This window comes from Podarcis cretensis (genome assembly GCF_951804945.1).
Source record: "Podarcis cretensis genome assembly, chromosome: 3".
Taxonomy (NCBI): domain Eukaryota; kingdom Metazoa; phylum Chordata; class Lepidosauria; order Squamata; family Lacertidae; genus Podarcis; species Podarcis cretensis.
In genome coordinates, this window is record NC_137172.1 from 123,816,225 (window position 1) to 123,832,644 (window position 16,420).

At 39.1% G+C, this 16,420-nt stretch overlaps 1 protein-coding gene and 1 long non-coding RNA gene across 2 annotated transcripts in view; one reads left to right on the forward strand and one right to left on the reverse strand.

Annotated features, from left to right (window-relative positions):
- Positions 1-400: 400 nt before the first annotated feature.
- LOC307212689 lies at positions 401-7,143 on the reverse strand. The gene is made up of 2 exons (XR_013837101.1): positions 7,009-7,143; positions 401-717 (listed from the first exon to the last, which is right to left on the reverse strand). It is a non-coding gene; the product is annotated as an uncharacterized lncRNA (long non-coding RNA).
- UGP2 (UDP-glucose pyrophosphorylase 2) overlaps positions 600-16,420 on the forward strand; it is a 28,480-nt gene continuing 12,659 nt past the window's right edge. Inside the window, exons 1-4 of the mRNA XM_079969927.1 lie at positions 600-741; positions 7,030-7,157; positions 9,143-9,250; positions 11,623-11,808. Of these exons, the coding sequence (XP_079826053.1) occupies positions 723-741; positions 7,030-7,157; positions 9,143-9,250; positions 11,623-11,808 (441 nt within the window). The 5' untranslated portion in view covers positions 600-722. The remainder of the gene's footprint in view (positions 742-7,029; positions 7,158-9,142; positions 9,251-11,622; positions 11,809-16,420) is intronic.

Sequence of the window (16,420 nt, forward strand, 5' to 3'; positions counted from 1 at the left end):
ATACAGGAGAGAGGGGGGGGAGCTGGACGGACATTTTATCGTGTGATTTTTTTGTCTTGTCTTTTACTCAGGCGCAACCCCCCCCCCCGCAGCTTCTAAAAGCTCCTTTCCCTCCTTTCCAGGGAAGCCGGGCTTCAAGGGGACAAGAGCAGGCTTGCTCTTCGAAGGTTTCCCTTGCAAGTCGGGGGCAGGCAGGAGGAGTTGCCGGGCACCCCTGCCTAGTGCTGGCCCCGAAGAGGAAAGGGGCGATTCCCCCCGGGGAGGCTGGGGAGGCGCCGGGCGCTCGGCGGGGAAAGGGGAGGGCGAAAGGGTGACGAGAGACAGTTTTAGGCCCGCCTCTTTCATTGAGGAAATTTAAATTCTTTGTGATTTTTCCCTCTTAACCAGCTTGCCCTATTCATTTATTTCCGAGGGCGGATGTAGAGAAGGATCGGGGAAATCGAGCAAGACAGGAAATTTACGTGAAAATTCTTTTAGCGGTTTTTTTGCGGGGGAGTGGGGGAGCTTATTTTGGTTTTTAATATATATATTTTTAACCTATTCTCGATGCTTTTAAACTGAGATATACACGAAGCAGGGCGGCAAGGACAAACAACAACAACAACCTCCCAAACCAACCTTCCTATTTTTCCGAGCGTTTCTTGTAATTTTTGTGGGGAGAAGCGTGTCTTAAATATTTTCTATATTTATAAAACAAGAGTATCCCCCCATAAAGCTCTAAAATGTCGTCATTTGCAAAAGGTAGGAACTCCTTAGTTTTCCTTTAAAGCTGCATGATGCCCGGGGCTGTGTGTGTTTTTCAATAAAACAGCTATTTTTCACAAGCAGAGGCTGGTGATGGGTGGTCGAAGGAGGGGGCTTGGAAGGGAGTATTAATTAAGGGTTAATGAAGCAGATCTTCTGGTTGTTGCTCGGGGGGCAGCGGAGCACGGCCGCTTTCTCTCAGCTGATTCCTTTAGCTTGGGTGAGAGAGTATGTAGGCTTTCTTTTTCTCTTCTTTCAATTTGCAAAACCGGACTGAAGTGTCTTGTAGCCGCTGCCTCGAATCTGGCAAATTGCAAGTGGCGTCTAACTGGGTCCGTCCAGATTTGCTGCCTGGCCTTTCTGTCCACAACAGTCAGTGGTCTTTAAACCTTTATCTACATGTCTTGTGGTTTGGTGTAATAGTTTCTGGTGAATTATAGCGTGAGATTTTTCTGGTAAGGTATGGCTGTCTCATTCCACGGGTTTTGTGTAAGTGGTTTAATTCTCGGAGACTTCTATTGCGAAATTTGGGAAAGTCCATAAGAAGACGTTTCAGGAAGCCTGATGACTGATACATTTATTTTCTTTGAAAAAAAGGATTCTTGCAACAGTGTGAATTATTTTAAATTAAAAGTTTGTGCCCTTTTGTATGCCAGAAAAACTTTATAATTACCTACTTGGAGAAAACAGATCAGATTTTCAGTCCTTATGTGTAAATTGTGCAGAACACAGTACTTTGAACTGAGAGAATATATAAAAAGTCAAGTATTGATTTTTTGGGGGGTGGGGGGATACTGTAGAATATATAGTGTAGGAGTGCAGTATGATTATGTCTTGCTTGGAGGCAGACTAATAAGAGAGCTAAGAGCAAGGTTGATTGAACCTGAAAGTCATCTACCTACAGCCAGTCAACTCTCTGCAACAAGGGACGATGAAATGTTCTCCTTATGTGTGCTATTGCACTTTTAAAGCCCAATACTGGAGGAGGCCATTTTGTGTATAAAAAGGGGAGGTTGCTTATGTTTCTTAAAGTGTCAGTTTTATTAGGTTAAAGGTAAATTTAATTGCCTTATTGGAATCGAAACAGTTGTATTTTTAGCATACATTTAAACACATCAAAATGTCCCCTTCTATGCTTACAACCTGACATGGTATTTCCCAGCCTGCTGGAGATTTCTATCACTATCAGTAGAAGCTGAGGAGTTTACGCGTAACAGCTTCCTATTTTCTTTTGCTCAAATGGTTTGTAACTGTATGCTTGGGTGAAATTGCTTCATGGTACGTCAGATTTTATTCCCTTAAATGCAGAATGGGTGTAGTAGAATACATAAAATGCTGTGAGCTAATTTTAAGAAGGCTAAAATGTAGACTAAATAGACGTAAGTGTTGGCAAAAGAAAATGAGCTTGATCTGTAGGGAACAGTGTACACTGTTCTCCCATTATATTTGATATTTTAAAAAAGATAATTGCTATTTAACATCAAATTACTACAGCATATTGTTTACAGATGAGGTAACAGGCAATGGCCTACACATGACACTTGTGCTGTGTGCCTTAATTCTTTAGCCAGTAAAGTATTCTTAAAACCTGTGTGTTACTGGCTGCATAAATATATCTTGTATGACATGTATTAAAAATCCCTCCTTGGGGCTACTTTCCTCTATGGTAATACCTGTTAACATTTCTGTAAACTAGTTTTTTAAAAGAAACTGTAACCAAGACTCCTTTCTGTGCTGTGAGTTTGTATAGCGCATTCTATTCAGGCAAGCCAGGTTTGGTCCAAACCTTTGCTGAAACTATACTTAAGGTATTAAATATCCATCTGTGATAACATACTATTTTTCTTGTTTTTTGTTTTGTTTTTAGGACTTCTGTTTTATTTCAAGTTTCATACTTAGGGATTATTTTAAGCATTTAGGCCAAGTAATTTAATGGACCGTTAGCTATTAAAACTCAGCTGAACACTTGGATTTAATATTTATTCAGGCAGATAATTGGTAGATGGGTGGAAACGCATTTAGGATCTTACCCTTATTCATATGATAAAATACCATCAATTCCAAGGGAGAAAGAATGACTGAACTAAATAGCATAGCAAAAACTACATGATGCCAGAACTGTTGTCCTAAATCCTAAGAAGTGGGCAGGTATGGTTTTCATTGCAACATATAAAACATTTGGTATGGTGCTTTAAAAGATCAGTCTCCATAAAACACGGAGCAAATATCCAATGCATACCTAGTCCCAAAGAGGTCCCATTGAATTCAGTGGAAATTGTCTTGAAATAAAAATCAATAGGAATGGAATATCCTTTTGATTTCAGTGAAGTAGAGCTAAGTGCATGTTTAACCCTCCCACTGAAATGAATGAGACGTTGGCTGGATCTTGCCTAGTCTTCCTCTAAATTCAATATTCACAGCCAGATGATAACACTTAATTTTTACATGAGCAATTTATTTGGACAGATTTGGGGCCTTAGCTCACATAAGCATGATTTCCAACTGTTTGACCAAACCCTTCTTACAGAATGTGACCCTAATATAAATTTGGGACATTAGTATTGCTAGAAAAAGAGAGAGACCACCTTTCTTCTTGCACTTAACATTTAAATGGCACTTGCCTAACGATAACACTCATCACATTGTTAGTCAACAACTGTCTCTGAATTGTCACACTGTAAAACAAGAAAACCCTAAATAAAATATATATTTTTTAAAAAAGGAAGGCATGTAATTGGTGATGTGCTAGCCTGGGCATTCGGGTGTCCCCTAGTTTGTCTTTTATTTCTTGTGTTAATATGGGTTTATTTTTGTAGAAGTCTGTTAGGTGGTATAAGCCTTTGATTTGCCAGGTTTCGAGTAGTAAAATCAGCTGCAACTGGGCCCTTGACAACCTTTGAAAACCTCCTAACAACAAAGGGATGGTATCTGCAGTATACAAAATACTACTCCAAAATCCCACAAACCCCCTATATGTAATAAAAAAACAATGGGGGAATGACATAGGCTATGAGATTAACCCCATTAATGGACCAGAATGTGGTCTAAACCTTTCAAATCCATATCGGCGAAAAGAAAAGAACTCAATCTGAAACTCACAGGTGGTACCTAACACCACAGAAACTAATGCTAATACAGTGGTACCTCAGGTTACATACACTTCAGGTTACATGCGCTTCAGGTTACAGACTCTGCTAACCCAGAAATAGTGCTTCAAGTTAAGAACTTTGCTTCAGGATGAGAACAGAAATTGTGCTCCGGCAGCGCAGCAGGAATGGGAGGCCCCATTAGCTAAAGTGGTACCTCGGGTTAAGAACAGTTTTAGGTTAAGTACGGACCTCCGGAACGAATTAAGTACTTAACCTGAGGTACCACTGTAAGCTCAGGAACCTCACCAAAATGCTGGAGAGGATGCACCTCCACAGGCACGTACCTCCACATGTGGTGGGAATGTCCTAAAATCCAACTCTTCTGGACATCAATCATACAAGATATATGCAAAATAACTAAGCAAATATTAGACGTCACTCCAGAACTGGCCCTTCCAAAACAATAATGCCCACTCAACACAAAAACTACTTTGGAAAATCCTGGTGAATGATTTTCACCAAGAGATGGATGGTGGAGTGCAAGTCTGTTACTGCTTCTGGACTCTCAGCAGCTTTTGATACCATCAGCCATGGTATCCATGCTTTGACAAAATGGGACTTTGATTTCCGGTTTCTGCAAATGGCAAAAAGGAGTGCTAGTCCGATCATCTGACGGACTCGAGCCCCGTGGAGATACAGGGGGAATCACCAAGGCGAGGTGCACCCCCTTAAAAGTCTTGAGAGGGTTCTCAGGGTGTTGAGGGTCCAGCAGTCTGCAAAAGGGCTCTCCTGCAACCCTCAAACCCCTGTTCTGAGAGGGGGGGGGGACGGACGGACCAGTGATTGAGCCTGCAGACATAGCAGTATTGCAACTCTGCGGGAGCGAAGCCTCAAACCCCCCCCCCCCTGCAGCAGAGATCTTCTGAAAACTACATTTAAGCCGACGGAAACATAAAGAAGATTAATTACTGGATCTAACTAGGCTGAATTCGGCACTAGATGGAGGAATAAAAAGAAAGTCAGATTTCCAGCCTGTCATCTACACTTTTTTACATTCCAGTGAAACTGGTAGGAAAGGTCATTTGGGGGCTAGAGCAGAGGACAGCTGCATATTCCTGCATTGTACGGGGTTGGACTAGATCTTCGGGGTCTCTTCCAACTCTGATTCTATGAAATCACATTTTGTATACAGAAAACACAATATATTTTGTTTTATCTGCTTATCCCAGGGAGGCAGTAGATACCTTAACCAGGTATTTGGATGCAGTTGTAGGATAAGGGCAAACAACTTGGAGTTAGTGGGGAAACCTCTGATGTGATGAAGGTTTGCAGTCAGTTTTGGACCAGGCTTCCTTCAACACTGCCCCCCGGTATGAAGTTTGGGGTATTCCTTGGTCTGTTGTCACCTATGGAAGCACAGGCGACTTCTATATAGGAGGTCTGCTTTGACAACAGTTTGGGAACTGGTGCAGAATTAACCCCCCATCCCAAATACTTGTGGGGGCCTGGTGGTTTGATCAGATCACACTAATTTTGCATTAGCTGCATTGTTTTCCCATTTATTTTCAAGTTCAATTTGGTATTGATTCTGACATGTAAACCTCAGAATGGTATGTAATCTGATGATATGAAGGACTGTGTGTATGTATGCCCAAGAATGTGACCAAATGCTACGATTGGCCTTTAAAGCCATGGTCAAGGTCTGTTAAGGTTGAAATGGTTGGTGGGCTTTTGCGATGATGATGCCATGCTTGTTGAATTTCCGCCCCAGGAACTAATGCCTAGTTCTCTCGCTTGCAGCCTTTAAATGAACACTTTCTATGTTCATTTAATTTTTCATGATAATTTTTCAAATATGATTATTTACACTCCAAACTATGTGCACATAATTGCATTGTACCAAAAAGTTTTGGAATGTCAGTCTCTCTCCTTGTCTTCTGCTATAGTACATTACAGTGGTACCTCAGGCTAAGTACTTAATTCGTTCCGGAGGTCCACTCTTAACCTGAAACTGTTCTTAACCTGAAGCGCCAGTTTAGCTAATTGGGCCTCCCGCTGCCGCCGCGCCGCCAGAGCACGATTTCTGTTCTTATCCTGAAGCAAAGTTCTTAATCCAAGGTATTATTTCTGGGTTAGCGGAGTCTGTAACCTGAAGCGTATGTAACCTGAGATACCACTGTAATTGCAACACTTTCCTCCCTGAAAAACAAAAGTGGCTATTGCATGCTTAACAGAGGAATTAGAAAGTGCCACATACCTTCTGATATAATGAAAGCCATTAAGCATGTTAGAGCTATTTCTACATAAAACAAAAGTGCTCTGGGCAATTATTGCAACACCTAGAAATGCCTTTCTGTTGAATCAGGAGTGTTGTAAAATGAAAAGCAATGTTTGCATGTTGAAACAGACATTTTCATCTGGATGATTTTGAACTTTGTTCACAATTTCTATTACAAAAGATTATGTGTGTTTCAGAATCTCACTTATATTTGTCACTTCAATTTTCCCCCCTAGAGCTACATTCCCAAATTAATCTTGTGTTTTTTCCTGAGACTACCAATATGTTCAAGGCATTTATGCATTAAAAAGGGGAGTTTGTTTTAAAAATTACCAAAGCAATATAAGGCGAATCAGCACTCTAAGGCTTCATACTAGATGCTGATTTTGTTCTCTGCATGTGTGAAATAAGTGGCTTTAAGAAACAAAGTAAATACAGATGAGGGGGATAGAGCAATTCACTTTTTGTGTTGCTTAGTAATGGCTGAATACCTGGATAAGGGGATGTTTTTAAGGGAGGGAGATAATAACAGACACATTACGGGAGGCTAACTGTCATGGAGCATGACAGTTCGTGAGCAGGTTTCTATTTTTATATGACATATTTTGTATTGCTAGGCAAATCTGCAATGCTTGGCTATTGAACAGCCTGATGCCCTTGCTTGCAAGATTGCTATTAGTTCTTAGATTTTTATTGATGGCCACATCGTCTGTTATTTCAGTACATACACAAATGGAAGTGAATCCTCTTCCTTTAGTCCATTGATTAATAAAATGGAAGCATGGTGTGACTTTTAATTCTGTAGAAAAGAAATCTGAAACAATACTAAACTGCTTTCTAATGCATTCTTAGTTACCTACACTTTACCACACAAGCGTTTTGTTCCCATCACTCTACCTCTCTCTGTTTTTTATAAAGATTTTAGCAAAGCGATGTCTCAGGCCGGTACTTCCCAATTCCAGGAAGCGATTAGACAAGAACTGGAATATTCCATGAAAGTGGAACTGGACAAGATACTTGGTACTGCACCACAGAATGAAGTAGAGGTAGGGACTTCAATTATTTAAATGTGCATGAGGGAAGTGCTTTTGGTATGACTTCTAAAAATTTAGAAGAATATTTGAAATATGGGCAAATGAACATTTTCATGTTAAATTGGTTTAAGTTGCTTTGGGTTGCCTTAGGCAAGATAAAATGGCTAACAAATTGAATAAATAATAAATAAATGAAATAAGTTATAGACCGACATCTTTGGACCTGCTAATCATGTAAAACTCAGGCCTGTTGAGAAACTCTCTTGTTCTTTGGTATGTGGGTCCACAGGACTGTAGTAAAGTACAGTTTTACAGTATTTAGAATACAGTCTCTAGTATATTGCTTTTCATTTTGTTGAAACTAATGGTGTCTTAAGACCGGATCAGCTGATACATTTGCCCAAACTGTGTGATGACAGAGTGTGCTTTTCCTGCCCAGCCACTTGGGACATTTCCCTCACTCTGACATTGCAGACATCTGTGCTTGGATATTATGAGACACCAGTAGGACATTGTTGGATGTTACACAGTGGAAAATCCCAAGATGACTACAAGCTCTACATGTATAACTTGCATAACTGGGTGGATGGGCAACAATTAGCAGATGAGAACCAGTGTAAGTGCAGACTGATGCCTTGGGGACAAATTTCCCAGCTGCACATGCACAGGATCAAATTAGCTGTAACTACCCTGTGAAGCTCACTGAAGTGAAAACAAAGCAAATTCCAGATTTGAAATTAGAAAAGGGACTGGAAATTAAAACAGCAAGTATTAGAATATTAAACAAATCAGAGATGCAGTTAATTTAGTATATTATGTGTAGTTCAGGTAGTTGGTTGTATTTTCAAAAAGGATGATGTACAGCTAATAAAGGCCATCTAAAATAAATATGGAATTAGAGAGCTTTTCTTGCCAGGAAAGGCTAAGGTGGCTGCGACTTCATAGTTTAGAGAAAATACTCCTAAGAGAAGTTACATCTTTGAACTTAGTAAAGAAACACTTTTTAAAAAAAATTCTAAGAAATCTTTGCAACACCTTTGTAACATAACCTAGAAGTGCATTCAAACCTTAATACAGTGAACAAATTTGCCCTTGCTTTTATTTAAAAATTATAAACTGCTTGACTCTTAAGAAAAAAACACAGAGTGGTTTGATGTCTTGTGAGCTGCCTCCCTCCTGCCATGAGGTGGTGAAAGTGACCTTTTCTCCCTTGAAAACTACCCAGAGCTAAAGGGGAAAGTTGGAAGAGTGACACTCATTTCCTCTTTTAAATTACATGTGCTTTTCAGGGCTCAGAATTATTCTGCTGGATCCAAATTTTACCCAGTTATATTGGGAAAACAAAGTATTTGCGTGCTTTCTGTCTCTCTTGGGGAGGGGGAGAGAAGTAACCAGATGTGGCGATGCCCATGGCACTTGCTCAAAAATGCATGGGTCTTTTCATGGGTGTATAAAGATTGTTGGCCACTCTCATAACTAAGTAAAATTAAAAAACATTAACAAAATGTGAAATGGAACAAAAACCCCTTGACCACCAACCTAAAAGGAAAACTGAGTTGGGTCTGCTATGACCATCATTGGGGGGAGGGTCCCACAATTCAGGCACTCCCATCAAAAAGGAGCGGTGTGACATGTATGAAAGATTAGAAGTGAGAATGAAGCATTTGTTTCTTGACAAAACTAATAATTGACATGGAATTCCCTAAAAGATGTGGTGGGTACTAGGTGAGATAGCTTTAAAGAAGTAATAGACAATTATATTAATGTTAGGTTTATCAACAGCTATTGGAATCTGGTTATACCTCTGAGTCTCAAAGTTTCTTGAAAGTTTGATGGAAGAGAACCCACCAGTCTCTTTTCCATTATATGGTCTGTTTAATTTAATGGGAATTGTAAAGAAACTCGGTTTCACTGGGGCTTGCATTGGAGTTAATAGACACTTGTGCTCTTGGCTAATACTACTTTAAAAAAACTTTCCCTCTCATGTCTTTTTTCAGCACACCAAGAAAGATCTAGAAGGGTTTAAAAAGCTCTTTCACAGATTCTTACAAGAAAAGGGACCTTCTGTGGACTGGGGAAAGATCCAGAGGCCTCCAGAAGATTCTGTAAGTTGCAACGTTATGTGAATAACCCCACTGCAGTGGATTTTGTTTGTTTTGTGACTCCACACCCTTTGCTTGCTGAATGGGCTGTAAAACCTTCCAGTAACCAAGTTCCCACCAACCAGTGTTCTTCCTCTACATGCTACATTGAAGTCAATAAATCGCATGACACACCAGCAGCTCACTATCCTCAAGATGTGAGGTGGTCTCCATCACTTAAGAGATCTTAGCCAACATTGGCAACTGACCCCTGGGTGGTGGAGATTGTTTCCAAAGCTTTCCTCCTCCTCCGCTGACAGTGCCTCTCCCAACTGCGGCTCCTGTGCCTGCCCTTGTGAGAGGCGGGTGGCGGGGGCGGGACCAGCAGCGAGAAAGGGCTCCTTTCAGGCCGCTCGTCCCGCCACCGCTGCCCGCCTCACTCAAGTATAAGCCAAGGGGGCCTTTTTCAGCATTAAAAATGTGCTGAAAAAGTTGGCTTATACTCGAGTATATACGGTAATTATCTTTGCATTGCTTCTTTATGTTCTTAGCATCATTGCAGTCTGTGTTTTTAGTTGCCTTGGTCTTCTTATGAGCATGATGAAAGTATTAATAGATTATTACAATGGTTATGTATGACCTTTCAAATCCATGAAAACACTTTTCCCTGTGTAGCATTGCTTCCAAAGATTCCCTTTACTTTCTTCCTCTAATACAGTATAGCAAAAATGAAATTTTATGGGTGTCTCTTTGGGACACAAAATATTTTAAAGTCTTCAGTTTCTGCAGTCATCTGTTTGCAGTGAATTTTCTATCTTTAACTTGGTTGGTGGCGCTGTGGGTTAAACACAGAGCCTAGGACTTGCCGATCAGAAGGTCGGCAATCCCCGTGACGGGGTGAGCTCCCGTTGCTCGGTCCCAGCTCCTGCCAACCTAGCAGTTCGAAAGCACGTCAAAGTGCAAGTAGATAAATAGGTACCGCTCCAGCGGGAAGGTAAATGGCGTTTCTGTGTGCTGCTCTGGTTCGTTAGAAACGGCTTAGTCATGATGGTCACATGACCCGGAAGCTGCACGCCGGCTCCCCCAGAGTCGTCCACGACTGGACCTAACGGTCAGGGGTCTCTTTACCTTTACCTTTATGTTGTATGTCAAAGGTACTGTTATAATGAAATTTTGTGCCTTAGATGTGACTTTAAATAAAAACAAACATGTGCAATTGAATAATGTCTGCATATCTCTAATCTCAGTGTTAACTTTTTAAAAAACAACAACTTTGTTTTGAATCTTTATTCTGGCAGTGGGAAAGATAGATGGATTTCAACCTCATTTGAATAGTATGGACCATGAAGTCATATGCAACTATGGCTTATTTTCAGCCTGAAACTACTTTATCAGACATGTAATTTTAAAAGCTGTGATCTGCTTCACTGAGCTTTACCAGTTATAATTCATTTTGAGATAGTCACAATCATGTGCATTACAAGCCAAAATGGTGTGTCAGTTGAAACCTGCAGAGCATTTGAAACGCGGTTTGGTTCTTGTGTTGCTCTGAATGCTTCATAGTGACCTTATTTATCTGTTGGGATTCATAGCCTCCCCTTCACCATAATTCAGTAAAATGATTTTAATAAAAATTAAAAGAACAGTTAAAGCCAGCAATGCTACTACAAACCTAAAATTTAAAAAAAGAAGCCTAGGTGTTAAAAGATTAGAAAAGGGAAGGTCACACAAATGGAAAAACATGAAAGTTTGCAGTGAAAAATCAAGCTATACTTAATAATAAATGGTTATTGGTTGCTTTTATTGAAGCCTGGGGCCAGGAAAGGTACTTTGTGATTGAATTGCTATGGGGTAGGGTGAAAATTTCATCTATTATCTAATGTTATTGTTAACAAACTCTTTAAAGCTTGTCTTTAAAGTTTTACTATAAAGTTTTCAATAACAGAATTGGCTAATCTGAAGTAGCTACAGTGAGTAAAATTATGAAACCCTAAAAAATTAACATGCTTATGATACAGACAGGCAACACTCTTACATGTCTGTTAGTGTATCTGAATAATAATTAACACACATAGTAGCCAAGAAACTAGTAGAAATTGAAAATGACACACTTGGAAAAACAACTTATCTTTGTGGAGTGGAAGTTCAAAATATATTCCTCCCAGCTTAAAATGCAATGAATTTTTAACTTTAACTAGGATGGCATACTGCTAGCAAAGCTAAAATGCGTTTAGAAGTATCTTTAGTTTAGAGCCTCCTCCTGATTTAATACTTCTAAAGAATTTCAGATCTGAACAGTAACTTAAAACTCTGTTGTATTATTTTTTAAACATACAAGACATTTCAACCATGTAAATAACATGAATAATTCTTAAAATCCATTGTTTTCATTTCAGATACAACCGTATGAGAAGATAAAAGCAAGGGGGTTGCCTGATAGTGTTGCTTCAGTCTTAAACAAGCTGGTTGTAGTGAAACTGAATGGTGGTTTGGGCACCAGTATGGGGTGTAAAGGCCCCAAAAGTCTTATTGGTGTGCGAAATGAGAATACCTTCTTGGATCTCACAGTTCAGCAGATTGAGGTAACTTGCTTTTGTTTTCTCTTCGTTAATAAATCTTTAAAGTAGGGGCCTTTAGGTTGCTGCTGAATTATCTCTGACTCCCATCATCCCAGACGGTTGACCATGCTGTCTGGGGCTGATGGGAGCTGGAGCTACCTCTGTTTTATAGAAAATGTGAGTTGTGCAGGCACTATAATTTTGCATTGTTCAGAAATATTTAATTGTTACTACAATCTCATAAGTAACTAAGATTGTCACTCTAAATCTTTATAAGAAAAGCCCGTGGGCAGAGCATGTGGAAGCTTCCATTAAAGTTTGAAGCAAAACTTACCGTATTTTTTGCACCATAACACTCACTTTTTTCCTCCTAGAAAGTAAGGGGAAATGTCTGTGCGTGTTATGGAGGAAATGCCTACCGATTTTCCTCCTCTAAAAACTACGTGCGTGTTATGGTCAGGTGCGTGTTATAGAGCGAAAAATACGGTACTCTCCTTTTTTAATATTGGCCTACGTATAGTACAGTAAGCATGCTAGTTATATAGGGTTACTTCCCTGGGACAAATGCTTTATGAAATATTGGTACTCTATCTTGAAAATTTCCCTCCAAATGTCCAACCAAAATTGATAAGCCTGCTTTGAAAGTGAAAGGCTAGTTTTTTCTTTGTTTTGATGATACACCTTTTCCAAAGCAATGGTCATTGTATTTTGTTAACTTTCTCGTTCATTGTTGATCAGGGAAAGCAACAAGGATTTATACTAGTGCTTAAGTTTAATCATCCCCTCTGAAGGAGGGTGGTGCGGAGGGCAGCTGCTGAAAATGATTTTGAAGAATTTTGTGGAAATTTGAAGTTTCATATACTTATTTTTTTAAAATACTTTTCAGGTTTATACATTTCAATGATTTTACAATCATGTTGACATTTCAAAACTTGACTTCCTTTCCCTTCTTTCTGTGGTTCCTTAAATTTATTTTTAATATCTTCTGCATATCCTAATTAACTTAATTTGCTCATTTATTCATCTTCTTTAAATATATACTCTTTTGAAACTGCAGGTTATTACAATAATCCTGTCAATGTTCTTATCTGTTTACAATTTATCTGTAAATATTCAATAAACCATTTCCATTCTTTTATAAAAAGTTTCTTATCTTGATTTCTTATTTTTCTGGTAAGTTTCGCCATTTCTGCATATTCCATAAGTTTTTGTATTTATTCTTCCTTTGCTGGGACTTCTGCTTCTTTCCATTTTAGGCCAAGTAACATTCTTGCCACTGTAGTCGCCTACATGAATAAGTTTCTATACACTTTAGATAGTTCCGTCCCTATTATTCCCAAGAGAAAAGCTTCTGGTTTTTTATGAACGTTATATTAAACACCCTTTTCATTATATATCCTTTCTCAGTAAGCCTTAACCTTACTACAAAACCACCACAAATGATAAAAAGAACCTTCTTTCTCTTTACATTTCCAACACTTATTTGATTTAGATTTGTACATTTAAATCGGTTTACTCGGTGTTAGATACCATAGATACATCATTTTCATATAATTTTCTCTTAAACCATAATATGCTGTAATTTTTATATCCGTATTCCACAATCGTACAGCTTCCATGTCTATATTATGACCAATATCTATTGCCCAATGTATCATTGAAGATTTTACTTGCTTGTCCTTTGTCTCCTATTTCAATAATATTTTACACATTATAGACAGCACTTTTATATTATATTCCAACAGATCTCTCTCCAGTTGGGATATTTGTTCCCCAAATCCTTGTATCCTGTTTTTCTTAAATACTTCATTCAAATGATGATATTGTATCCATGTTGTTAATTCCTTAAATTATTTTAATTGATACCCTCTTGTTTTAATAAATTTCTATAAGTTGTCCAGGGATGCGGGTGGCGCTGTGGGTTAAACTACAGAGCCTAGGACTTGCTGATCAGAAGGTCAGCGGTTCGAATCCCCGTGACGGGGTGAGCTCCCGTTGCTCGGTCCCTGCTCCTGCCAACCTAGCGGTTCGAAAGCACGTCCAAGTGCAAGTAGATAAATAGGTACCACTCCGGTGGGAAGGTAAATGGCGTTTCCGTGCGCTGCTCTGGTTTGCCAGAAGCGGCTTAGTCCTGCTGGCCACATGACCTGGAAGCTGTACGCCGGCTCCCTTGGCCAATAAAGCGAGATGAGCACCGCAACCCCAGAGTTGGTCACAACTGGATCTAATGGTCAGGGGTCCCTTTACCTTTATAAGTTGTCCACCCTTCTATCATATTTTTTTTCTTTACCTCTATAGCTTCCAACAGTGAGAGTCAAAGTGGTGTTTTAACTCTAATAAATTATTATATTTTTCCCATACTCTATACATATTTTCCCCATACTCTACACACATTTTTCCTAATTATATGATTTGTAAATCCTTTATGAACTTTCATCTCTTCATACCATAAATAAGCGTGCCAACCAAAAATATTGTCATGACCTAAGTCTAGAATATGTGAATTCTCTAATGTCATCCATTCCTTCAGTCAACAAAGACAGGATTCCTCATGGTATAGTCTCATATCCGGCAGGGAAAACCTCTTTCTTTTGCATCTATCAATATTTTATATTTTATTATAGGTTTTTTTCCCCTTGCCAAATATATTCAGAAATATCCTTTGGCCATGTGTTTCAATCTGTCTTGCCAATCACCAGAATTGACTGAATTTGTTTTTACTCTCATCATTCATATTTTTAACCCAAGAGTTTGTTTTTATCTTTATGAAGGATTTCATATCATGATGAGGTTTTGGGTTTGTATTGATTATGTCATGTATGACATTAGTCTAAAAAAACTTTTGGAGTAGAGATATTCTCCTGCCATTATTCATCACTTAGCAGATGCATTTTTTCAAAAGGCATTTGAGATGTTTGCTGTTGACTCTATATGTACTCTGTTCTCTGTTAATTTCAGACTTGGAACATGTTCAGAAATAGGTGGGACACTTGATGTTAGCAAAAAGGAAACGAAGCATATTTTCAATAAGATAATATCAAAGAGCTCAGCTGTTGTACTTGGTGGCCACTGTAAATGAAACTGCAAGTTTTTTGTGACAAACAAGTTTCATGAAGGCTTAGAAAGCTTCAGTATGTGACTGAGAATTCTGGCACACAGTTTTGCCACCTGTGGTCACAGCAGCTACATGAAGTTGTGTAGCTTATACTTTCAAAATATAAGCAAGCTTGCAGAAACTCATCCTTCTCTACAAATCAGTTCAAAATAGGTTTTGAGTTGAGCTTTCATGTATTATGTTGTAGAATGAGAACTGCTAAGAATTTTTTTTTTGGGGGGGGGACCACCAGATTAATTGAGAAGGCATAGTAGAATGGCAGAAATGCAGGAGATAGTCTGGGTGCTATCATGTCCTTTTTGTAGTATGTGACCTTCCAGGTGTCTTTTACTTGCTTTGTTTTTAAGAAACCCAATCATCATAACTTCTCGTGCCTAAAACTACTTACCCAAAAGGTGTAAAATTAAGCAGTTCTGTAAAAACAGCAACATTAATTAAAAGACAGTGAAAATGAGATTCCATTCTTCATTGCAATTACAATATGTTTCTGAGTAGTTACAGTGAAACATTTGAGGAGGGCAGCAGGGAGGGTCAGTGAAGTGCCCAATGGGGATCTAATTCAGAGCAAAATAGATAGTAGCTGACTGAGAAGGTCTTCAGAAGTAGATTGAAGTTGTTGGGCTCATTCACATTAGAGGAGGTGATTCCTGAGAAATCTTTGATTCTAGGGCTTTTTTTAGTCTAAAGTCATTGAAGATTATAAAGAACCAGCATGATACGGTCTGGTGTGCTGGCCTAAGCAGAAACCTGATCTCATTACAGTCATACCTCAGGATAAATATGCTTCAGGTTGAACGCTTTTGGGTTGCGCTCCGTGGTGACCTGGAAGTAATGGAGTGCGTTACTTCTGGGTTTCGCCACTTGTGCATGCGCAGACGGTCAAAATGACGTCATGCGCGGAAGTGGCGAACCGCGCGCATGCGCTGTCGCTTCTTACGTTCTGTTCAGGATGCAAACAGGGCTCCGGAACAGATCCCGTTCGCATCCCGAGGTACCACTGTATTTCAAATATTTATAACTTGCCCTTTAACAAAGCTCTTAGAGTTGACTAAAATACAAAATGCAAGTCCTAAAAAAATGAAGCAATCTCAGTCTTTGGAGCAGCAATAAAAAACTAGAAACATATAAAACTGCTTTTTACCACGTCAGACCATTGGTCCATCTCATTCAATATTGTCTACACTGACTGGGTTTCAGATAAGCGACTCTCCTAGTCCTACCTGGAGATATTGGAACTTGAACTTGGCACCTTCTGCATGCATAGCAGAGGTTCTGTCACTGAGTTGTGGCCCAAACTGAACATACCGTGCCTTTTTTTCCTATAGTGACTTCAAGGCATATAAAAATAAGAACTGCTAAAAACATAGAAAAAGCTCATTAAAAAAAACTGTTAAACATGGATTGAAGTAAAACAATAAACACATATAAAATCTACTGAAACTAAAACTATACCAGTAATTACAATAAAAACATCATGGCACCAGCCTGTTCAACAAAAACTGTCAGTTCCCCAAAGCAGTC